This window comes from Hemiscyllium ocellatum, chromosome 23, assembly GCF_020745735.1.
Source record: "Hemiscyllium ocellatum isolate sHemOce1 chromosome 23, sHemOce1.pat.X.cur, whole genome shotgun sequence".
Classification (NCBI taxonomy): domain Eukaryota; kingdom Metazoa; phylum Chordata; class Chondrichthyes; order Orectolobiformes; family Hemiscylliidae; genus Hemiscyllium; species Hemiscyllium ocellatum.
The window spans coordinates 58724642-58750482 of NC_083423.1; the positions used below are offsets into that span (position 1 = coordinate 58724642).

A 25841-nucleotide genomic window follows, 5' to 3' on the forward strand; every position below is an offset into this window, starting at 1 on the left:
GCAAGAATATTTGATAGCTGTGCTGTGTGCAGGAGCAATGAAAGGAAAATTAATGTTGAGATTTCAATGTTGGGGCAGTATGGTGGCTCAGTGGTTAGAACTGGGTTTGATGCCACCCATGGGCGACTGTGTGGAGTTTGCATGTTCTCTCTGTGTTTGCACAGGGTTCCTCAGGGTGCTCCGGTTTCCTCCAACAGTCCAAAGACATGCAGATTAGATGGATTGGCCTTGTTAAATTGCCCACAATATCCAGGGATGTGCAGGCTCGGTGGATTAGCTATAGGAAATACTGGGTTACAGGGATGGGGTAGGCGGTCGGTGTGGGATGCTGTTTGGAGCCGAATGGCTCCTGCTTCCACACTGTAAGGATTCCATGATTTCTGGTGGGGCTGTGATTTTCATCCTGCAGGTCCAATCACCAACCTCCCAGATTTCCACATCACCAACCTCTCTTCCTCGAAACCCCAGGGACTCTGGCTATAGCTTCCTAACTGTGGGGTTTGGAGGAAGAGAGGCTGGGAGCAGATGGCAAGATTTCCATTTGATTTGTTGGAAAATGGAACTAAAATCTGAGAATAGGTTTCTGCTATTAGGTTTGACCGGCCTATGTAGGTCTTGCCTACTGGGATCTTTGACCATTTGCAATGTTTCCCATTCCAGGACCAGAATACCCCTTGGCAGTAGGAAATTGAGGATGTCACTGCTTCACAGAATAACGAAGAGACAGAGTGTGGTTAGCATCTCACCGCCATAAGCACTCACTGTCACTAATGAAGTAAAGCACCATCCTATTGTCAATTCCAAACCAAGTCGGCATAATATTGAGACAGACCCAGGGAGAGCAATTTCTATGTCACCTTCACAATTTGTGCAGTCAGTGAGAGAACACATTAATCAAGTAAAGATAATGAAGGTATACAGGGCAAAGAGCAGACTGAGTCATTACTTATTGAAAATCAATGCTTCATTCTACTTAAGAAGATGTGAATGTCAATATGGATTGATGAATATCAACTCAAATTATAAACACTGCCTCCGCAGAAAATAAAATGAACTGAGATAATTTTGTGTGTAGGATCCAGTTTGTATTCACTGACCTGTGACTGATTCCTAATCAAATACCTACTTGAATTATTACTGATGGAAGGAGCTGATGGTAAAGGGTAGAGTCTTCACTGCAGCAGTATACATTTTAACAAGCTGTGTGTGACAGATTGGAGTTCAGCAACTGGAGAGTGGCAGGGTTGGGAAATAGATATTTAATTGTTGGATTGCTGCATGTTATTCCCTGTCACAGTCCCTTCAGTGTCATCCTGATACAGAGGGTAGAATCCTCTTGATCCCAAAAGTGGGCAGGAAAGAGCAAGGGTATTATTATCTAGGTCTGGCAGGGATGTCTGAAGCCTAATGGAATTAGGAACCAGTTCATGATTATCTGTTAATTATGGAATAATTGAGTGAGCACTTGACAAGTTGTATCAAGAGGGTGAAGACGTAATCAGTTAAGTTTAATGAAAACTGAATTATTGGTTTTAAACATCTGACTGGAAGAGTGTATGCTGGCTTGTGTCTAATCAACCTTTAACCTCTGGTGCTTTGCAAGGGGATGGGGATATGGCTGTTAGAGGCAGACCCTAGAGGAATTTCAGCGATATTCCCACCCTGAGTGGTGTTTCACAGAGTTCTTGCTCCTCACAGATGCATCTTTAACTGCTGCTTTGTGGCTGACTTGGTGCATTACCAGGGGCATTCCAGAGACAGATAGGCTGCCCACCTCAACTGCATATGTGTGTGTGGGATGTATGTGCATGGTATGAGTGTATACGTTTGTGTGGTATGGATGTGTGTGGTGTGTGTGCATGTCTGATATGTGTGTGTAGTATGTGCGTGCTGTATGTGTGTGTGTGAGTTTGTGGTCTGTGTGTATATGTGGTGTATGTGTAGTATGTGTATATATATGGTGTATGTGTGGTATGCATGTATATATATTTGTGTGAGTGAGTGTGTGGTAAGTGTTTCTGTGATATGTATGTGTGTGCATATGTGGTGTATGTGTGGTGTGTGCATTTGTGGTCTGCATGTGTGGTGTGTGTGTGTGTGGTACAGGTGTGTTTGGTATGGGTGTGTATATGTGTGTCGGGGAGAATGTGTGTGTATGTGGTGTGTGTGTGGTATATGTAGTGTGTATGGTGTGTGGTGTATATGATGTATGTGTGTTTGGTACATGTAGTGTGTGTGGTATGGGTGTGGGTGGGGTGTGGTATGTATGGTGTATGTGTGTTTGATACATGTAGTGTGTGTGGTGTGGGTGTATGTGCTGTGTGGTGAGTGTGTATGATGTATGTGTGTTTGACACATGTCTTATGTGTTGTGGGTGTGTGTGGAGTATGTAGTGCTTGTGCATGGTGGGTGTGTGGTATGTGTATATATGTATGTGTTTGTGTGTGTGTAGTGTGTGTGTGTTTTGTGTGCATTCATGTGTATGTAGTGCATCTATGTGTAGTGAGTGTGTGGTGTGTGGGGGCGTGGTCTGTGTTTTTATGTGCGTGCAGTATGTGTGCATATTGTGTGTGTGATATGCATGTATGTTTGTGTGAGTGTTATGGATGTGTGTGGTTTGTGGTTGATGTGTGTGTGGTTTTGTGTGCATGTGTGGCATGTGTGCGATCGGTGTGTGTGCATGTGTGTGTGGTATGCGTGTATGTGGTATGTATGTGTGGTATGTGCATTGTGTGCATGGAATATGGATGTTCTGGGAGTATTTGTGCATGCTGTGTGTGTGGTATGTGTGTGTGGTTGGAGTATGTGTGCGTGTTGTATGTGTGGTATGGTAAGTGTGGTGTGTGTATGTGGTGTGTGCATGTGTGGTGTGTGCATGTGTGGTGTGTGCATGTGCAGTGTGTGCATTTGTGGTCTGTGTGTGTGATGCATGTGTGTATTGGGGATATGTATGTGTGGTGTGTGTGTATGTGGTGTGTGTATGCGGTACCTGAGTGTGTCACATGTGCAGTGTGCGTATGATGTGTGGTGTGTGGTGTATGGGAATGTGGTGCATGTGTGTTTGGCATGTGTAGTGTGTGGTATGTGTATGGTGTATGTATTGTTTATGCATGGTGAGTGTGTGTATGTGTGTACATATATGTATGCGTATGTGTGGCAAGGGTATGTGTGTGCTGTGTATGTGTGTGTGGTAAGGGTATGTGTGTGCTGTGTACATGTGTGCTATGTATAGAATATATTAAGTGTGTGGGTTTATGTTTGGTGTGTGGTGTATGAATGTGTGGTTTGTGTGTGTGTGGTATGTGTAGTATATGTGTTTGCTATGTGTAGTGTGTGTGAGGTGGGGGTATATGTGTGTGCAGTGTACATATGTGGTGTGTGGGGCTTATGTGTGTGTACAGATTTGTAGTCTGTGTGTGGTGTATTTGTGTGTGTGATGTGTGTGTGGTGTGTATGTGTGTTATATGTGCATGTGTGGCAAGTGTGTGTGCTCTGTGTGTAGTGTGTGTGCATAATGTGTATGTACATATGTATGTGTGTGTGGTGGTGGTATTTGTGTACGCTGTGTACATGCATGGTGTGTGGGTTTGTGGTCTGTGTGGTGTATGCATGTATGATGTGTGTGTAGTGTGTATGTGATATGTATGTAGTGTTGTATGTGGTATTTGTGTGCGTGGTATGTGTAGTTTGTGTGTTTGTTATCTGTAGTGTGTGGTGGGTGTGTGTGGTGTATGTAGTGCTTGTTCATGATCTGTATGCGTGCATATGCATGTGTTTGTGTGTGGCATGTATGTGGTGTGTGTTGTATGTGTGGGGTGTATGTTGTGTGGGAAATGTGGCTGTGCAGTATGGCTGTGTGGTATGTGTGTGTGTGTGTTGTGTATGTTGTGTGTGTGTGGGGGGGTATCCGTGTGTTGTATATGTGTGGGGGGGGGTCTATGTGTGGGGTATGTGTGTGTGGTATGTGTTTGTCTCTGAGGTATATATTTCTGTGTGTGAGGTATTGTGTGTGTGGTGTATGTGAGTATGTTTGTGTGTGGTGTAATTGTGGTATGTGCATGGTATGTGTGTGTAAGTGGCATATGTGTATGTGTGGTATGTGTGTGTGTGCTATGTGTGTTTGTATGATATGCATGTTTGTGTGATGTGTGTGTAGCATATGTGTGTTTGTCTAGTATTAATGTGAACATGACTCCAGGTCCTGATGGGAAGCAAGACAGGAAATAGCTGGGGCCTTAACAGATATTTTTGCAGAATCCTTAAACATGGGTGAGGTCCTGGAGTACTGGTGTGTAGACAGGCAGAAGGCTGGAAGAACACAATTTGGATTTTAGCATCTGCAGTTTTTTTGTCTCTAACTGTTTAAGAAGGGTAGCAGGGGTGATCCAGGTGAGCCTGACGTCAGTGTTGGGGAAGCTACTGGAGAATATGCTGAGGGATAGGTTCTATTTACAGTAGATCCTTGATTATCCAAACATGATGGGCAGGAGTATTTTATTTGGATAATTGATCACTCGGGTAATCGATCTGATTGTAAACAAGCAGTAATTTGAGCGCCGGTTATTGAACATTTCTCAGTTTTCCGTCATTGCACACCATAATGCCGTTTAACTGATAACTGAATGCTGTGTTGCCTAATGCCGTTTTTATGGGACCTTGAGATCTTGTTTGGATAATCTGAATTTCGGATAATTGATGTTTGGATAATCGAGGTTGTACTCTACATTTGGAAGAAAATGGGCTTATCAGTGATAGGCAGCATGGTTTTGTCCAGGGAAGGTCATGACTTACCCACTTTAGATTAGATTACTTACAGTGTGGAAACAGGCCCTTCGGCCCAACAAGTCCACACCGACCCGCAACCCACCCATACCCCTACATTTACCCTCTACCTAAAGCTACGAACAATTTAGCATGGCCAATTCACCTGACCCGCACATCTTTGGAATGTGGGAGGAAACCGGAGGAAACCCACGCAGACACGGGGAGAACGTGCAAACTCCACACAGTCAGTCGCCTGAGGCAGGAATTGAACCCGGGTCTCTGGCGCTGTGAGGCAGCAGTGCTAACCACTGTGCCACCGTGTCGCCCACTTAGTAGAACTTTTTGAGGAAGTGACAAAGTTGTTCGATGAGGGAAGGGCTGTAGATGTCATATACATGGACTTCAGTAAGGTGTTTGATAAGGTTCCCCATGATAAGCTGATGAAGAAATAGAGCCCATGGGTTCAGTGTGTACAAGCTAGATGGATAGAGAACTGGCTGGGCAGCAGGAGACAGAGACTAAGTAGTGGAAGGGAACTTCTCAAAATGGAGAATTATGACCAGTGGTGTTCCATAGGGATCCGTTTTGGAACCCACTGTTGTTTGTGATATACATAAATGATTTGGAAGAAGGTATAGGTGGTCTGATTAGCAAGTTTTTAGATGACACTAAGATTGGTGGAGGAGCAGATAGTGAAGGGGACTGTCAGAGAATGCAGCAGAATGATTGGAGAGTTGGACAGAGGAATGACAAATGGAGTTCAATCTGGGTAAATGCAAGGTGATGTATTTTGGAAGATCCAACTCAAGAGTGAAATTATATGGTTAACGGAAAAGCCCTGGAGAAAATTGATGTACAGAGAGATCTGGGTGTTCAGGTCCATTGTTCCCTGAAGATGGCAATGCAGGTCAATGGTCAAGAAGTCATATGACATGCTTTCCTTCATCAGATGGGGTATTGAGTACAAGAATTGGCAGGTCATGTTACAGTTATATCGGACTTTGGTTTGACCACATTTGGAATACTGCGTACAGTTCTGATCGCCACATTACCAAAAGGATATGGATACTTCGGAGAGGGTGCAAAGGAGGTTCACCAGGATGTCACCTGGTATAGGGGGCACTGGCTATGACGAAAGGCTGAGTAGATTAGGACTACTTTCATTAGAAAGACGAAGTTGGGGAGTTCCTGATCGAGGTCTACAAAATCATAAGGGGTATATTCAGGTGGATAGCAAGAAGCTTTTCCCCAGAATTGGGGGGCTCAATTACTAGGGGTCATGAGTTCAAAGTGAAAGTGGAAATGTTTAAAGGAGATATGTGTAAAAAGTTCTTTACGGAGAGGATGGTGTGTGCCTGGAACGCGTCGCCAGTGGAGATGGTAGAGAAGGGCACAATAGTGCCATTTATGATGTATCTAGATAGATACATGAATGGGCAGGGAGCAGAGGGATACAGATCCTTAGAAAATAGCTGACAGGTTTAGATTGAGGATTTGGATCGGTGCAGGCTGGGAGGGCTGAAGGTTATTTTCTAGTGCTGTAATTTTCTTTGTTCTTTGCACTTTGTTTGATATGTGTGTGTGTTAATGTGTGAGTGTGTGGGGTATGTCTGTGTATGTGAGGGGTGTGTGTGTGTGTGTGTGTGTGTGTGTGTGTGTGTGTGTGTGTGTGAGAGAGGGGGGGGTTATGTCTGTGTGTGTGTATGTGTGTGTGTGAGAGGGGGCATGTCTGTGTGTGTGGGGGGGCATGTGTGTGTGCGTGTGAGGGGGGGGTATGTCTGTGTGTGTGAGGGGGTATGTCTTTGTTTGTGTATGTGTGTGTGTCTGGGTGTGTGAGAGGGGGTATGTCTGTGTGTGTGTGTGTGTGTGTGTGTGTGTGTGTGTGTGTGTATATGTGTGTTTCTCTGTGTATATGTGTGTGTGTCTGTGTGAGAGGGGGGGTATGTCTGTATGTGTGTGCATGTGTGTGTGTGTGTGTGTTGGGGGATATGTCTGTGTGTGTGTGTGGGGGGGGTGGGTGGAGGGGGGTGGATGGGAGGGGGGAACCTGGGAGTGATCCCCTATCACACCTGCAAGTCCAGAGAGGCTTGCCCAGAGTCAGCCAAACAGGCAGCAGCCATGCTAACGAGGCTTCAAAAATCCTTTAACATCTCCCGAACTGAAGGCTTCTATACTTTGTACATTGCCAACCATTTCAGGACATCTCCTTTACCTTCAAAGTTTGGGAGAAGATTTGTAGCTCGGGTGCTCATTGTTGTGATTCTGTTTGCCGAGCTGGGAATTTGTGTTGCAAGGACTGCACAAAACACTACATAGGACAAACAGGAAGACAGCTAACGATCCACATCCATGAACACCAACCAGCCACAAAACGACATGACCAGCTATCCTTAGTAGCCACACACACAGATGACAAGCAGATGGAATTCGACTGGGACAACACTACTATTATAGGACAAGCCAAACAGAGAACAGCCAGGGCATTCCTAGAGGCATGGCACTCATCCACAGATTCTATCAACAAACACATCGATCTGGACCCAATATACCGGCCACTGCAGCGGACAGCTGGAACTGACAACCGGAAGCGACAGAGACAAACCACTATATATGCTGGAGGAAACATCACAGAAGTGCTTCACAGGAGGCTCCCAAGCACTGAGGATGTCACCTAGACAGGGACGAAACGTTTGCAACACAAATTCCCAGCTCGGCGAACAGAACCACAACATCTCCTTTACCTCTCCCTATCCTCCAATCATAGCACAGCTTTCTCCTCACCTGATATTTTGGAATATATTATCCCCTTCCCCTATAGTGATTGATGTATATTCACTACATCAGCAGTATAACCCTACCTTTTCATTCCTAATCAGCTACCCACTTTGTTTAATTAGACTTCTACTATTTATGTTTTTACAGAAGATTTGGAGCTTCCTTTTTACATAACCTCTCATCATCCACAGGCACTGTCCTGATCTCTTCAAGAGATTCCTCCTCTAACTTCTAGAGCATGGAACATAGAACATTACAGTGCAGTACAGGCCCTTCGGCCCTCGATGTTGCACCAACCTGTCATACTAATCTGAAGCCCATCCCACCTACACTATTCCATGTACGTCCATATGCCTCAACCTTTCCTCGTAAGACATTCCCTCCATACCAGGCAACATCCTAGTAAATCTCCTCTGCACCCTTTCCAAAGCTTCCACACCCTTCTTTTAATGCAGTGACCAGAATTGTACACAATACTCCAAGTGTGGCTGTACCAGAACTTTGTACAGCTGCAGCATAACCTCCTGGTTCTGCAACTCAATCCCTTTATTAATAAAGGCCAAAACACTGTATGCCTTCTTAACAGCCCTGTCAATCTGGGTGGCAACTTTCAGGGATCTGTGTACATGGACACCGAGATCTCTCTGCTCATCTGCACTCCCAAGAATCTTACCATTAGCCCAGTACTTTGCATTCTGATTACTTCGTCCAAAATGTATCACCTCACACTTGTCCACATTAAACTCCATTTGCCATCTCTCAGCCCAGCTCTGCATCCTATCTATGTCTCTCTGCAACCTACAGCATCCTTCATCACTATCCACAACTCCACCGACCTTAGTGTTGTCTGCAAATTTACAAACCCACCCTTCTAAGCCCTCATCCAGATCATTTATAAAAATGACAAACAGCAGTTAACCCAACACTGACCCTTGTGGTACAATGCTAGTAAATGGACACCACGATGAACATGTTCCATCAACTTCAAACCTCAGTTTTCTTTCAGCAAGCCAATTACTGATCCAAACTGCTATACCTCCCACAATCCCATTCCTCTGCATTTTGCATAATAACCTACTGTGGGGAACCTTATTGAATGCCTTGCTGAAATCCATATACACCACATCAAATGGTTTACTCTCATCTACCTGTTTGGTCACTTTGTCAAAAAACTCAATAAGATTTGTTAGGCACAACCTACCCTTCACAAAACCGTGCTGACTGTCCCTGGTCAGATTATTCTTTTCTAGATGGTTATAAATCCTATCTCCTATAACCTTTTCCAACACTTTACCAACAACTGAAGTGAGACTCACAGGTCTGTAATTCCCAGGGTTGTCTCTACTACCCTTTTTGAACAAGGGAACCACATTTGCTATCCTCCAGTCCTCAGGCACTATTCCTGTAGACAATGATGATTAGAAGATCAATGCCAAAGGCTCGGCAATCTCTTCCCTTGTTTCCCAGAGGATCCTAGGATAGATCCCATCCAGCCCAGGGGACTTGTCTATTTTCACACTCTGCAGTATTTCTAATACCTCTTCCTTGTGAACCTCAATCTCTTCTAGTCTAGATGCAAGTATCTCTGTATGTTCCTCACCAACATTTTCATTTTCTATAGTGAACACTGTCGAAAAATATTTATTTAGTGCTTCCCCTATCTCCTCTGACTCCACACACAATTTCCCACTATTATCCTTGATTGGCCCTAATTTAACTCTCATCATTCTTTTATTCCTGACATACCATTGGAAAGCCTTAGGGTTAACCCTGATCCTATCAGCCAACAACTTCTCATGTCTCCTCCTGGCTCTTCTGAGCTCTCTTTTTAGGTCTTTCCTGACTTCCTTGTAACCCTCAAGCATCCTAACTGAGTTTTCACATTTTGTCCTAACATAAGCCTTCTCCTTCTTCTTGACCAGGGATTCCACTTCCTTAGTAAACCACGGCTCATGAGTTCTATATCTCTCCTCCCTGCCTGACAGGTACATACTTATCTAGGACACACAGGAGCTTTTCCTTGAATAAGCTCCACATTTTTAATGTGCTCATCCCCTGCAGTTTCCTTCCCCATTCTACGCTTCCTAAATCTTTCCTAATTGCATCATAATTTCCTTGCCCCCAGCTGTAACTCTTGCTCGGTGGAGTACGTCTATCCCTTTCCATCACTAAAGTAAACCTGACAGAATTGTGATCGCTGTCTCCAAAGTGCTCACCTGCTTCCAAATCTAACACCTGGCCGGGCTCGTTACCCAGTACTAAATCTAAAGTGGCTTTGCCCCTTGTAAGCCTGTCTACATACTGTGTTAGGAAGCCCTCCCGCACACACTGGACAAAAACTGACCCATCTATAGTACTCCGTACTGTAGTGATCCCAGTCAATATTTGGATAGTTGAAGTCCCCCACGACAACTACCCTGTCTCTCTCACTCCTATCGAGAATCATCTTTGCTATCCTTTCCTCTACATCTCTGGGACTATTCGGAGGCCTATAGAAAACTCCCAGCATGGTGACTTCTCCTTTCCTGTTTCTAACCTCAGCCCAGACTACCTCAGTTAATGAGTCCCCAAACATCCAACTACAACTGTAATATTGTCCCTGATCAACAATGCCACACCTCCCCCTCTTTTACCATCTTCTCTGTTCTTACTGAAATATCTGAATCCCGGAACCTGCAACAACCATTCCTGTCCCTGCTCTATCCATGTCTCTGTAATGGCCACAACATCAAAACCCCAGGTACTAACCCATGCTGCCAGTTCACCCACTTTATTTCGGATGCTCCTCGTGTTGAAGTAGACACACTTCACACCAGGTTCTCACTTGCCAGTGTCAGATACTTGATTTGGGAACTCCCTACTCTCATCCTCTTCTGTACCTGTCCTGCAATTTTGGTTCCCATCCCCCTGCTATATTAAATCCACCTTAATAGCTTTAGCAAATTTCCCCCCCAGGATATTGGTATCCCTCTGGTTTAGATGAAGACCATCCTGCTTGTAGAGGTCCCACCTATCCCAGAAAGAGCTCCAATTATCCAAAAACCCAAAACTCTCCCTCCTGCACCATCTCTGTAGCCACGTGTTCAATTCTTTTCTCTCCCTATTCCTCACCTCACTGGCACATGGCACAGGCAGCAAACCAGAGAAAACAACCTGCTTGTCCTAGCTCTAAGCTTCCACCCTAGTCCCTGAATTTCTGCCTCAAGTCCCCATCTCTATTCCAACCTATGTCGTTGGTGCCATTGTGGACCACGACTTGGGCTGCTCTCCCCCCCCCCCCCGAAGAATCCCAAAAACACGATCAGAGACATCACGGACCCTGGCACCTTGGAGGCAACATACCAACCATGAGTTTCTCTCGTCCCCACAGAACCTCCTATCTGTCCCCCTAACTATCGAGTCCCCAATGACTACTGCTCTGCTCCTGTTCTCCCTTCCCCTTCTGAGCAGCCCCACAGTAAGTCATACCCCCCCAACAGTATCCAAAATGGTATATTTATTGTCGAGGGGAATGGTCACAGGGGATCCCTGCACTGCCTGCAGATTCCCTTTCTGTCCCCTAACAGTCACCCATCTGTCTTTTTCTTTTATCTGGGGAATGACTATCTCTCTGTAAGTCCTGTCAATAACCCCCTCTGCCTCCCGAATGATCCAAAGTTCATCCAACTCCAGCTCCAGTTTCCTAACGCGGTTTTCGAGGAGCTGAAGTTGGGTGCACTTCCCACAGATGTAGTCAGCAGGGACACTAGTGGTGACCCTTACCTCCCACATTCTGCAGGAGGAACATTCCACTGCCCTAAACTCCATTCCCACTATTCTAACTCCCAAAGTGGTTGTGCTTTACTTGGTTCCAAATTGTATCAGGAACATGCATTTATATAAAGCTCCTTTTTTTCTAATCTATTGCATTTCTCTAATCATTCAGGACCCCTATTGCTTCTTCTGACCTGTCTCGTCTGTACCTGAATCATTGTATCCCCGCATCAGGAGTGAGAGTGTTACCGATATGTCAAACTGCAGTGCAAAATCCATTCCCATTGCATTCCGAATGGGTTTATTCACTAACATTGTTCACTGGAACATGGTGTTTTGTCATCATTTACAGATTGTTTACTGATCTTTTCTCAAGCCAGCCATTTAATTTCTCTCTTAATGTGCAAATTGTTTGTAAATTATGCCACAAGTGTCACAAATTCGGAAACCTTCTCAATTCCAGGCAAGTTCCGGCTTTTGGACATTTGCTGGAAAAGTTGCAGATTTACCATGTAAATACTTTGTTTTGTGTGCAATCGTTTCTCAACACCCGTCATTCCTAGAGGGAGGATTTTTCAGGATTATCCCATAAATTGAAACTAATTGTGAGGAAATTGGTCCAGTTTCATGAGCGACATCACACGAATCCAAGTTTCTCTGGAGTACAAGGTGGAGGAGGGGAATGTTGTATGGAAAGGCGGATGGTCAATGGAGCGGAAGGTGTCTGCAAGGGTGTATTACCCAGCCAGGCCACATCAATACCACCCCACCTCATTCAAGAAGCATGCTCAGGGGAATTCCCATTCTAGCAAGGGCAGGGATGGAGGCATAACTGTCCTTTCCCTCACTATAGAAAGAGGTGGAAGATACTGGAAAGACATCACTCATGCCTCTAATCTCTACTCACCTAAAGGACCCTCACCTCCTCCTAAGTACCTCGACTCCTGATGGCTGGTAACTCTAGAGAGGAGTTAGTGAGGGCCACTCAGAATCTAACTGAGTATTAGCCTTGATTCTCCCAGCAGTCTGGCAACATTAAGTCAATCAATCCTTGTGTAATGGTTACCAAGTTTGTTAAATGCTTTCCCACTGGTCATAAAGGTGGCGTGTTTGTATGGTCATTGGAACCAAGGCCTTTTACCCTCATGTATTCTGAGAAGACTATGTTGTGAGTGGACGAGTATGTCACCCCTTCTCCACTGGGTCCAGTCTTGACAAAACATGAAAGCTTCTGTATTTTTCCCCCAGGATCCCATATGTCTCGTTACGCAGCATTGTCTAGTTGGTGAGCTTACAAAACATCCCTCCAAATGAACCATGCCAGATCGGATGGGCAGTCACAGAGCTTAAAATTCACATTACAGAGTTGAAATTATCCTTTGGAGTTGGATTTCTGACTTGAAGGATGATAGGTGAATGGGAGCTTCACTCAGCACCCAATCTAGATGTATTATTCTGTGAGCTAAAATCTGCCTGGTAACAGAAACCCCGAGATGAGGTATAGCATTATCTCAGTACCCAGATCCAATATCCATTTATGCAGTGCAGGATAAGACATTGGTCAGCACACCTCCATGAGGAGACAGTGGCATAGCAATAGCATCATCGGTGTAGTCATCCAGAGTCCCTGGTTAATGCCAAGGCACAGGGGTTCGAATCCTTCGGTAGTAAGTAGTGAAATTTGAATCCAATAAAATCTGAAAATAACAAAGTTGGTATAATGGTGACCATTGTCAGAAAAACCATCTGGTTCACTAATGGTCTTCAGGGAAGGAAATCTGCCATCCTCACCCAGTCTGGCCTACATATCAGCCCAGACCCACAGCCATAATGCCATTAATTCTTAATTGTCCTGTGAAGTGGTGTCTGGTAGCCAATTGGTTTAATAATTAAGATACACAACAATTGCTGATCTTGTCAGTAGGGAAAAAAAAACATCAGGTCATCTTCCTACCCTCCCAGTTGGCTCTGCTCCTGAGGGATGCCATGTCATAGTTAAACCCTTTAGATTGTGGTGCTAATCCTGAGGTCAAGGAACACAATTGTATAGCAACCTCCTCTTCCTTCATGTTGGCCCCTCAAATCCAGGGCCCCATTGATCTTGAGGAGTTTTCTCTTCGTCTTCAACAATCAAGCAAATCTTTGTTATTATTGTTATTAATGATGGATTCTGCTCACAAATAATATGAGAATATACTTCAATTTTCTCTGCTAGCTCGAGATGTTGTTGCGAAACTGAACAACCTAGGAATTACCACCACAACAGACTTTAATTGGATTGCACAGTTGCGATATTATTTGGAGAAGGAGAACATCATTGTCAGAATGATTACGACCACAGTACCTTATGGTTATGAATATTTGGGCAACACAGGAAGGCTTGTTATCACACCCCTGACTGACAGGTGTTACAGGTAAGAGTTCAGATCCTGTTAACTGCTTCCGGTGTCTAGGATGAAGCATCTAGGATGACACTATTTATTAGCTCTAGGTGTGTTACATTAAATTGAAGATTATGTGCAATAATGATGAGAAATCTGTGAAGGAAAGCAGATTAACCCCATTCTCTTCCATGCACAAGTCACAGGGGAATGCTTTTAACTTGTCACTGAGTGTGGAAGTGGTGTTGTGTATCAGACTATTTAACAAACTCACGGGTCTCATCACTGCTGAATGCAAGGGAAAAACAGTACGCAGCAATGTGTCAAACATCTACTGAAAAACTGTTTAATCTCCACACATTCAACTCACAGCCCAAACCATATAAAAACATCACTGCCTTAGAAAGAATAATAAACTATGAAATATCTTCAGACTCTGGTCTAAACCCTCAACTCTTCACAGATTATTCTTATTCTCAACAAAATTAAATTAATTAAATGCACTTAAAGACGAACAGAGTTACTTCAAAAGCAATCTGGTTTCAGGGATTTGCTGTTCACGTGTAAGCTGCTTTGCTGTTTTGAAGTTTTTGCATTTGAACAACGAAAGCTGTGACAGAGAAATGATTTGCTGGAATCTCTTCTTTCTTCATTTGAATTCAATCTTGCTTTTTCCTAATTTGCTTTGCTCCTCATTTAATTTCCTCTCTCCTTCCTTGATCGTCATTTTTCCTTGTCTTCTTCATTTCAACAAAGGAGCTAAATTAAGCACACGCTATTGTTCATCAAAATTACATTGAGTCAGCATCAGTGTGAAACTCAACGCAGACCTCCCCAAATGAAGATTGCAGTAGTAGTCAGGTGTGACTCTATGTAAAACGTCTCTGCAGTTTAAACCAAACCATCATCTCTGCTAACCTCTTCTTACAGAACACTAATGGGAGCTTTACAACTGAACCTAGGAGGGGCTCCAGAAGGACCTGCGGGAACTGGCAAAACCGAAACCTGCAAAGATTTGGCCAAGGCTGTGGCTAAACAGGTAGAATATGGAATCTGAAGTTAACTGTGTGGAGATTTTCCTAAAGCCACTGTGATGGATTCTTTTTGAACTATTGTGTATCAGCATTTGAAGAAAAGCAAAAAAATGTTTCTAAAACAGGAAGCACTGAATCACAGGTTTGCAAAATTATAATGATGCAGAAGGAAACCATTCAGCCCTTCATTTGCAACAGCATTATTATCTAATGCTAAATTCCTGCCCTTTCACACATATCCCTGCACACCAGTTCTACCCAGACACACACCCAATGCCCACTTGAATAGCTCAACTGGATCTCCCTCCACCATATTTCCAGACAGTGTCTTCCAGACCCTAACTACTCACCGTCTGCAAAAGTTCTTCTCACATCACCCTTGCTTCATATGTACATGTGCCATTTTCTTCTTTTGCCTTGAACAATAAGGAACAGTTTCCCCCCATCTGCTCTGTCTAGCTCACTCATGATTTTGAAAGCCTCTATTAAATCTTCTCTCAGCCTTCTTTTCTCCATGGCGAACAGTCTCAATTTCTTCAATCTATCCTCATCACTGAAGTTTCTCATTCCTGAAAACATTCTTGTAATTGCTTCTGAACTCTCTCAGTTGCATTCACATCCTTTCTATAATGTGGTTTCCATACCATGCACAATTTTCTAGCTGATGCCTAATAAGTTCAACATCACCTCCATGCTCTTATACTCTCTGACCCTATTAATTAAGCAGAGAATACTGTATGATTTATAAACTGCTTTCTCCACCTATCCTATCATGTTCAATAATCTGTGCACATATACACCCAGGTCCACCTGCTCCATATGTCCTTTAGAATTGTACCCCTATTTTATATTATCTTTCAATGTTCTTCTGACTGAAGTGCATCACCTCACACTTCTCTACATCAGACTTCATCTGCCATCTATTCTCCTTCCTCCACCAACTTGTCACCGCCCTTTTGGAGTTTCACACTGTCCTTCTCACAGTTTACAATTCTTCATTTTAGGGTCAGCTGCAAACTTGGAAATTATACCCTCCATATCACAACCCAGATCATTCATATATATCAGGAAAAGCAAAGATCCCCATATCAACTCCAGGTGAACTCCAGAAATTCTCCTCCATCTGAAAAAGAGCCATTGGTCATTGCTATCACTCACTCAATTTTGTATCTATGTTGCTAATTTACCTTTTATTTCGTGACCTATGACTTTCCACAAGTCTATTGTGTGGTCCTGTACCAAACACCATCTGAAAATCAATGCAGAGTTAATTTAATATCTCAGTCATGCCCCTGTCTCAATATGTAAATCCCCCTCTTTGATTTCTGATCAGCTCTCCTCCTCCTTTTAACCACTGTCTTCCTGTCAATATGCCAATAGAGGACTTTGGGATGTCCCTTGATGTTAGCTGCTATTCATGAAGGTGTTAGCAGGAGTTCACTTTGTCAGGAAATAAATCCGGGGCCCTTTGACTGCACTGGGAATGAGATGGCAGAGAGGGATTCCTAGACCCACATCCTGCCCCTCTCACTATGTCACTGCTCTGAATGAAACCTGCAGACACCATGTTCCAAATTTATTCACAAAAATGCACATCAAAGAATTTTGTGCTGTTTGTTCTGGGAGTCGAGAGGTTATAAAGAGAGTATTAACCTGTTTTTTTAAAAAAACTTTGATTCATTCTGTGGAAATATAAGAATTTTCAACACAAAATCAGACCATTCAGCCCAACAAATTCTCGCCAGTGATTATGCGCTATCATGTTGTCGGGTCAATCCTCATGTGGCAAGGTGCAGTATAGTGACTCAGTGATTAGCACTGCTCCCTCACAGCACCAGGGACCCAGATTCAATACCAGCCTCAGGCAACTGTCTGTCTGGAGTTTGCACATTCTCCCCGTATCTGCATAGGTTTCCTCTGGGTGCTCTAGTTTTCTCCCACAGTCCAAAGATGTGCAGGTCAGGTGGATTGGCCATTCTAAATTGTTCATGGTGTCCAGGGATGTGCAAGCTAGGTAGGTTAGACATGAGAAATACAGGGTTACACAGATAGGGTAGGAGCGTGGGTCTGAGTGGGCTGCTCTTCAGCGGGTCTGTGTGGACTCAAACAGCTGACTGGCCTGCTTCCACACTGGGCAGAAGTGAGGACTGCAGATGCTGGAAATCAGAGTTTAGATTAGAGTGGTGCTAGAAAAGCACAGCAGGTCAGGTAGCATCCGAAGAGCAGGAAAATCGACATTTCGGGCAAAAGCCCTGCTTCCACACTGTAGAGATTCCATGATTCTCACCACAGTTCATCCTGGTGTGAAATCCATCTGCTATGTTTGCTGGCCCATCCACTTTCCGTTGTGATTGATAACGTCTGATTGATCTAATCGGGGAAGAGAAAAAATACTTACCTTATTCAGCAAGAAGAAGCCCATCTTAAACATAACATAGGTTATGTTGATGTGGGAGACATTGTTACTGAGACTATGAGGGAGATTTTGATGTCAGGCCTTGCACCTTTGAAATCCAAATCCCTCCCACAGCCATTTGATCATGATGTTAAGCTTAATGCACTCCTCAGCATTAACCCTATCAGATCCTTAAACATCGCAGATTCTCTTCAGCTTTTCTCATTTAATTCTTGCAACATATTCACTTTATTCCTTTCTCCAGCATGTGTTCATCTAGTTTCCTCTTAAGATGTTTCAACTATTCATTTCCAATACTCCTCATGGAACTGAGTCCCAGATTCCCACATAAAGAGGTTTCTCCTGAATTCCTGCTTGGATTTTTAGCTGTTATTTTAGGTTTATGATCTCCCAGTTCTGGTCTTGTCCACAAATGCAAACACTGGGAATATCTCTGGAGAGAAACTGTTAACATTTCAAGTGCAGTATGACTCAGCAAAGAAGGTTACCTCAGATTACATTGGGATCTTGATCAGATGGACCAATGGGCTGAGGTGTGGCAGACAGAGTTTAATTTAGGCGAATGTGAGGTGCTGCATTTTGTAAAGACAAATGAGAGCTGAACTTATACACATAATGGAAACATCCTGGGGAGTGTTGCTGAGCAAAGAGACCTTGGCGTGTAGGTTCATAGAGCAGTCGAAGGTAGGATGGTGAAGAAGTCATTTGGTATGCTTTCCTTTATTGGTCAGAGTATTGAGTACAGGAGTTGGGAGGTCATGTTGCAGCCGTACAGGATATTGGTTAGGCTACTTTTGGAATATTGTGTGCAATTCTGGTTTCCCTCCTATAGGAAGGATGTTGTGAAACTCGAAAGGATTCAGAAAAGATTTACAAGGATGTTGCCAGGTTTGGAGGATTTGAGCTACAGGGAGAGGCTGAAAATGTTGGGACTGTTTTCCCTGGAGCATTGGTGGCTGAGGGGTGACTTTATAGAGGTTTGTAAAATCATGAAGGGCATGGACGGGGTAAACAGATAAAGTCTTTTCCCTGGAGTGGGGGAGTCTAGAACCAGAGGGCATAGGTTTAGGATGAGAGGGCAAGTATTTAAAAGGGACCTAAGAGATAACTTTTTCATGCAGAGGGTGGTGTGTGTATGGAATGAGCTACCAGAGAAATGGTGGAGGCTGGTACAGTTACAACATTTAAAAAGAATCTAAAAAGTGCTGGCAAATGGGACTAGATTAGGTTAGGATATCTGGACAAGTTAGACCCAAGGGTCTGTTTCTGTGCTGTACTTCTCTATGACCCTATTACCCTTCAGCAAAACTGAAAGGAGCTGAAAAATGTGTTTTTTATGCAGTGGGAGGAGCAAATCAAATAGTTTGTGAGGGTGCCCCATGTCAAAGGCTATGGCAGTGATTTTGATGGTAAAGGAGAGAGATGAAGATGTAAAATAGATGTAAATGAGAGGTGTGAGAAAGAGAAAATGGGTCCAATCTGCTGAGAGCAAAGTCAACAAGTCACGGGCAGGAGAGGGAAGGTTGGCGATGTAAGAAAAATAGAGTTTCAAGGTCATGTTCTAAAGTTATGGAGCTCAATGTTCAGTCCTGGATGCTGTAGAATGCCAAAGCAAAAATGAGATGTTGTTACTCATGCTTGTTTCCTTCGAGCCTTTACTAATGAACACAACTGAAACTTTTATTTAACTAACACCTTTCTGCAAAACATCACTTCTGGCAGATGGATAACATTATAGGCACAATCCCACAGTCACTCCCAGTTTCCCTGCAATTCATTTCTCTGCACATCAGCTCAAAACCACCAGACTCTGTTGCGAATTGTCCCTCTCACACTGGATTTCCTGGATACAATTATCACCTTGGTTGCTATCCATTGCTCAATCTTCAAAGGCCCCATCCATTCTGTTCCCTTCTTTTTGATCAGAAACTGAACTCTGCTCAGCATCTTGCTTCATCACCCCTTGTCTCACCACAGTGACTATTTACAGTGACTATGCACAGTTACACAATGAGTGACCCTTACCCTGCTGAATATACAGTGACTATGCACAGTTACACAATGAGTGACCCTTATCCTGCTGAATATTCAGTGACTATGTACAGTTACACAGCTTCTTTGCCCCATGTCTAAAACAGCAGTGGACCTTCATCTGTGAGATGTTATGAAATGGAGATAAACCTGAACTCTATTTCAGTTCCTTTCCCCATGATAACAGGAGATGCTTGTCTGAACTTGAAGTTAAAAGTGTTGCAAAGTTTTCATTATCAATACTGCTGTTTAGTGCATTATATTTACAACATGATGCATTTTCTGTATATTTTACATGAATGATTCAGTTATTTTCTATTTTCACAGTGTGTTGTGTTTAACTGTTCCGATGGACTCAACTACAGAGCAATGGGGAAGTTTTTCAAAGGCCTGGTACAGTCTGGAGCTTGGGCTTGTTTTGATGAATTTAATCGTATAGAATTAGAGGTAAATGTAATTAACTTTACAATTAACCTTTAAACAGAATCTTGTGTAACGGTGATACTAATTAGTAATCACACCATAAACTAGAAACCACACTTGAAGTCCAAAGCTTGAAAGTTTGATGAACTTTCTTTTTTAAATTGCAATTAACATTAATTTGGATGCAAAATCATCATATAAAAAAGTACGCTTAATTTGATTTAGTAATTCACTACCTCACACCTGTATTTTATAATTTACTATTGTTTCTTGTCAAACAATCAGTAACATTTCCAATGTTCCTAATGTCAATTACTGTCAGATGTTCTAAATGTAGCTAATAAGAGGGATCAGGAAGTAGGGGGATGCTACTCAAATTGACAAACAATGGGGAAAATTACTACATATGCTGGAATCTGCACTGAAAACAAGAAGTACTGGAAATCACAGCAGTCAAGCAGCATCCATAGAGAGAGAACAAGCTAAAGCTTCAAGTCTAGATGACTTTTCATCAGCTCTGACCTGCTTGATTTCCAGCATTGTTTTCAAACACTGGAGAATATTGCCCTACATGAGGATCACTGTTGTTCACATATACAAACACCCTTGAGACTCAGAAATCTGAAATACAGTTTCAAAACTTGCAGAAACATGAAATTCAGGATGTAGTTAATACAGAGGAGAACTGTAGAAAATAATTAGTCAACTAGAAAAATGGGCACATGGCCGATCAATTATGTCTAAAATAGAAAAGTCTTAGGTAGGTCAGTTGTTTTCTCTGCCAAAAAAAACTTTATTCATAAAATTTAAAAGAGTACATCATATGTCTGACAGGACAACGTGATGCGCCATGTGAAAGTTTGGAGAGTGTGAACATGATTTTCAAATTTGTGTGTAACTTTGCTTCTCATTTTCTGGGTGGACTGCTGGAAACTAGCAATGTAAAACAAGAGAGAACTGTTTATGTGTCTCCCTGACAGTGCACAGCTTCTCCCTCAGCCAATCCTCAGCTCTTTGTCTCCTTGTAGTGACACAAAGTAATGAGGTCCCTAGTCCCAGGTTAAAACTTCACAGGAACTTAGAGTAAATCTGATCCCCAGACCTGCAGTGTACAGGTTCAAATCAATGTAGACAAACCTTCACAACCTATGGTTCTGTTTCTCTTCTGTTTGTGCATACCTAGTAAAGAAACAGTAAGACATCAACAAGGTATAAGATATTGATTAATGCTGAATTATGTAGATTCATTCATTTAGGAGCTGTGAAGTTGGTAGCCATATTGACAAATTCAAGAATTTTGGACACATCTGATTGGTAACTTCCTTAGCACGAGCCCTTATGAATAGTTCTGAACCACATAATAGATTGCATCACTTCCTCTCTAACAAAGTACACAGAAAATAGAACTAGGCCTATCTCTTGTAGTGGAAGTGACAATGTCCCTATCCCTTGACTGAGAGGCCTGGGTTCACATTCCCACCTGCTCCAAAGTTGTGTAATAACATCTTTGAACATCAGAAAAATAGGTTAAATTGAAAAAATGTTTCATCTAAAGCCACACTCTCAAAAGCATGTACCAATCATTCATCAATGGTACACCTAAAAGGTATACCACAACAGCAGATCAAAGATGGGGTTGTTCATTGATGATTGCAAAACATTCACACCATTTTCAACTCCTTAGATACTGAAACAGTCCATGTTCAAATACGGCAAGACTTGGACAAGATTCAGGTTGGGGCTAATAAGTGGAAAGTTGTATTGCACTGCACAAGTGCCAGGCAATAACCATCTCCTTGACATTAAATAGTGTTACCATCACTGAATACCCCACCGTTAATTTCTTGGGGCTTACTATTGAACAGAAACTCAGTTAGAATCACCATATAAATACAATGATTAAAAAAGCAGGTCATGGGCTAGAAATCCTGTGGTGAGTAACTCACCTCGTGACTTCCAAAACCTATCCATCGCCTACAAGTCACAGTTGCCTGGATGAGTGCAGATCCATCAAGAAACTTGACGCTATCCAAGACAAAGCACCCCGCTTCATTGGCACCACCTCCACAAATATCCACAAATAGCCTTCTCTACACCATCGATGTTCAGTAGCAGCAGTGTGTACTATCTACAAGATGCACTGCAAAAATTCACCAAGGCTCCTAAGACCAAACTAGAACGATGAAGTCAGAAGATACATGAAATCTTCATCACCTGCAAGCTCCCCTCCAAGTCACTAACTATCCTGACTTGGAAATAGATCATTATTCCATTAACATCACCGAGTCAAAATCCTGGAAATCCTGGAGGATAGTATCTGGATGGAGTGAGACTCCAGTTTTATAGAACATAGAACATAGAAAAATACAGTGCAGTACAGGCCCTTCAGCCCTCGATGTTGCGCCGACCAAAGCCTACCTAACCTACACTAGCCCAATAACCTCCATATGCTTATCCAATGCCCGCTTAAATGACCATAAAGAGGGAGAGTCCACCACTGCTACTGGCAGGGCATTCCATGAACTCACAACCCGCTGAGTAAAGAATCTACCCCTAACATCTGTCCTATACCTATCATCCCTTAATTTAAAGCTGTGTCCCCTAGTAACAGCTGACTCCATTAGCGGAAAAAGGTTCTCACTGTCAACCCTATCTAAACCCCTAATCATCTTGTACACCTCTATCAAATCTCCCCTAAACCTACTTTTCTCCAATGAGAAAAGCCCCAAGTGCCTCAGCCTTTCCTCATACGATCTTCCTACCATGCCAGGCAACATCCTGGTAAACCTCCTCTGCACTCGTTCCAATGCCTCCACGTCCTTCCTATAGTATGGCGACCAAAACTGCACACAATACTCCAGATGAGGCCGCACCAGAGTCTTATACAACTGCAACATCACCTCACGACTCCGGAACTCAATTCCTCTACCAATAAAGCCCAGTACACCATATGCTTCTTCACAGCACTATTTATCTGGGTGGCAACTTTCAGAGATCTGTGTACATGGACACCAAGATCCCTCTGCTCATCCACACTACCAAGTAGCCTACCATTAGCCCAGTACTCCATCTTCTTGTTACTCTTACCAAAGTGAATGACTTCACACTTAGCTTCATTGAACGCCATTTGCCACCTTACTGCCCAGCTCTGCAACTTATCTATATCCCGCTGTAACCTGCCACATCCTTCTTTGCTGTCCACAACTCCACCAACTTTCGTGTCATCTGCAAACTTGCTCACCCAGTTTTCAAGCCCCTCCTCTAGGTCATTTATAAAAATGACAAACAGCAATGATCCCAAAACAGATCCTTGTGGAACACCACTAGTAACTGCACTCCAAGATGAACCTATACCATCAACTACTACCCTCTGTCTCCTTCCAGCCAGCCAATTCCTAATCCAAACCTCTAATGCACCCTCAATGCCATTCCTCCGTAGTTTTTGCATTAGCCTACCATGGGGTACCTTATCGAACGCCTTGCTAAAATCCATATACACCACATCTACTGCTTTACCCTGGTCACCTTCTCAAAGAACTCAATAAGGTTTGTGAGGCACGACCTGCCCTTCACAAAACCATGCTAACTATCCTTGATCACATTATTCCTATCCAGATGTTCATAAATCCTATCCCTTACAATTCTCTCTAAGACTTTGCCCACAACAGAAGTGAGACTCACCAGCCTATAGTTACTAGGTTATCCCTACCCCCCTTCTTGAACACATTTGCTATCCTCCAATCTTCTGGCACTATTACTGTAGACAATGAGGACATAAAAATCAAGGCCAATGGCTCTGCAATCTCCTCCCTTGCTTCCCAGAGAACCCTAGGATAAATGCCATCAGGCCCAGGGGACTTATGTATTTTCACCCTTTCCAGAATTTCCAACACCTCTTCCATACCAACACCTCTTCCCTACATACCTCAAAGAAGTAAGACTCACCGGCCTATAGTTACTAGGGTTATCCCTACTCTCCTTCTTGAACAAGGGGACCACATTCGCTATCCTCCAGTCTTCTGGCACTATTCCCGTAGACAACGACGACATAAAAATCAAGGCCAATGGCTCCGCTATCTCCTCCCTAGCTTCCCAGAGGATCCTAGGATAAATGCCATCAGGCCCAGGGGACTTATCTATTTTCATCCTTTCCAGTATTCCCCAGACCTCTTCCCTACATACCTCAAGGTCATCCATTCTAATCACTTGTGACTCAATATTCACATCAGCAACAGTGTCCTGTTCCTGAGTGAATACTGACGAAAAGTATTGATTTAGTGTCTCTCCCATCTCCTCCGCCTCCATGCACAACTTCCCACTACTATCCTTGACTGGACCGATACCTACCCTAGTCATCCTTTTATTCCTGACATATCTATAGAAAGCCTTTGGGTTTTCCCTAATCCTACCAACTAAGGACTTCTCATGTCCCCTTCTCGCTGCTCTTAGCTCTCTCTTTAGATCCTTCCTGGCTACCTTATAACTCTCAATCGCCCCAACTGAACCCTCACGCCTCATCCTTACATAGGCTACCCTCTTCCCTTTCACAAGGGATTCCAATTCCTTATTAAACCACGGCTCTCTCACAAGACCCTTTACTCCCTGCCTGACTGGTATATACTTATCAAGGACACCCAATAGCTGTTCCTTGAACAATCTCCACATATCATTTGTGTTCTTCCCTTGAAGCCTATTTTTCCAATCCACGCATCCTAAGTCATGCCCCACCGCATCATAATTTCCCTGCCCCCAGCTATAACTCTTGCCCTGCAGTGCACACTTATCCCTCTCCATCACTAGAGTAAAAGTCACCGAGTTGTGGTCACTGTCCCCAAAGTGCTCACCTACCTTCAAGTCTAACACCTGGCCTGGTTCATTACCTAGAACCAGATCCAGTATGGCCTCACCTCTTGTTGGCCTGTCTACATATTGTGTCAGGAAACCCTCCTGCACACATTGGACAAACTAGAAGAATCTGACAGGTAGTGCCCTTCTCACCACCAGCCAAGCTCTGTCTTGGTGCTTGTTGGAAAATTCTGATATTGAGCCATTTTGCAAGCAGGCGATAGCCAGGTTGGACCAGATGTTGATTGTAGCCATCACTCAAAGCTTCCACAGCAATGGCACCAAAGGCCAACCCGGAAAAAAAAATAACAACTGACAAGGAACTCCAAAAATCAAACATGAAAGGTCAAAGTCAACACTGAAACCTCCAAAAATAAAACTAATCCCCAAGATTCATATTCATCCTGGTGTTGATGATGGTATATCCCTATCAGGTTAGGAGCAGGGCCAGGGACACAATGTAGTCCTTTGAGAGTCTTGAGCCCCAGGTTTTTACCACCCAGGCTGGTTTGTGCCTCTATCCTGGGTCTTGGCCAGTAAGAAGGATAATGAGATCACAAATCAAGTCAAAAATTGCATGCGTGAGGTCATAAAAAATGCATAGCTAATATATAAAGAGATAGAGTTGAAAACTAGACAAGTCATGTTGAATTTATTTAATTCATTATAAGCATGACAAAAAATTAACATTTTAATCCAATGCATCTAAACTGTGATATATTTTTGTCTCAAACAGACACAGAAATCCACATGAGACAACGACAAAATAATCTTTAAAACTCTGAGGTTTTCCAAAGGAAGTTGTCCCCTTTTTTCAAGGATAAGTTCTTTGTAATAAAAAGAACTCAAACTGATGATGATGGCATGCTGAACATAAAAAAAAGGAAAGATCAGATAAGAATAAGCTTTCATTTCTCCCTCAGCTGCTTACAGCTCATTCCCAGAGGGATAAGCCTTTCGCTTGATGCTGGTTTTTAATCAAAAGACGACAATCCCATTGATCTTTATTAAGATAATGTCAGAAGGGGAATTGCAGCTTTTCCGGTCTGTGGATAACAGATGCTGGACAGATCGAACTGAAACATGGCTTTGTTTTTACCACCCAGTGACTGAGCATGTGGTGGAGGTGACAAATCAGTTTGCAGCCCTGTTCTCTTAACACAGCTTCTCTTGTTTGCTTCTCAGGTTCTGTCTGTTGTTGCCCAGCAGATCCAAACCATTCAGCGAGCAGTTTCAGAACAAGTCAAGACATTTGTCTTTGAAGGAACAGAAATCTCTCTGGACCCATCCTGCACTGTGTTTATAACCATGAACCCAGGCTACGCCGGCAGGGCTGAGTTACCTGACAATCTGAAGGTAAAAGCAGCAGATTAGACTTCAGGAGATCACCATTATTCAGGAAGCTACAACTAATGAGCA

General features: G+C 43.2%; 1 protein-coding gene across 1 annotated transcript in view; it reads left to right on the plus strand.

Annotated features, from left to right (window-relative positions):
- LOC132826812 (dynein axonemal heavy chain 3-like) overlaps nt 1-25841 on the plus strand; it is a 323241-nt gene that overhangs the window by 82426 nt on the left and 214974 nt on the right. Inside the window, exons 7-10 of the mRNA XM_060843056.1 lie at nt 13508-13706; nt 14604-14712; nt 19482-19601; nt 25608-25778. Of these exons, the coding sequence (XP_060699039.1) occupies nt 13508-13706; nt 14604-14712; nt 19482-19601; nt 25608-25778 (599 nt within the window). The remainder of the gene's footprint in view (nt 1-13507; nt 13707-14603; nt 14713-19481; nt 19602-25607; nt 25779-25841) is intronic.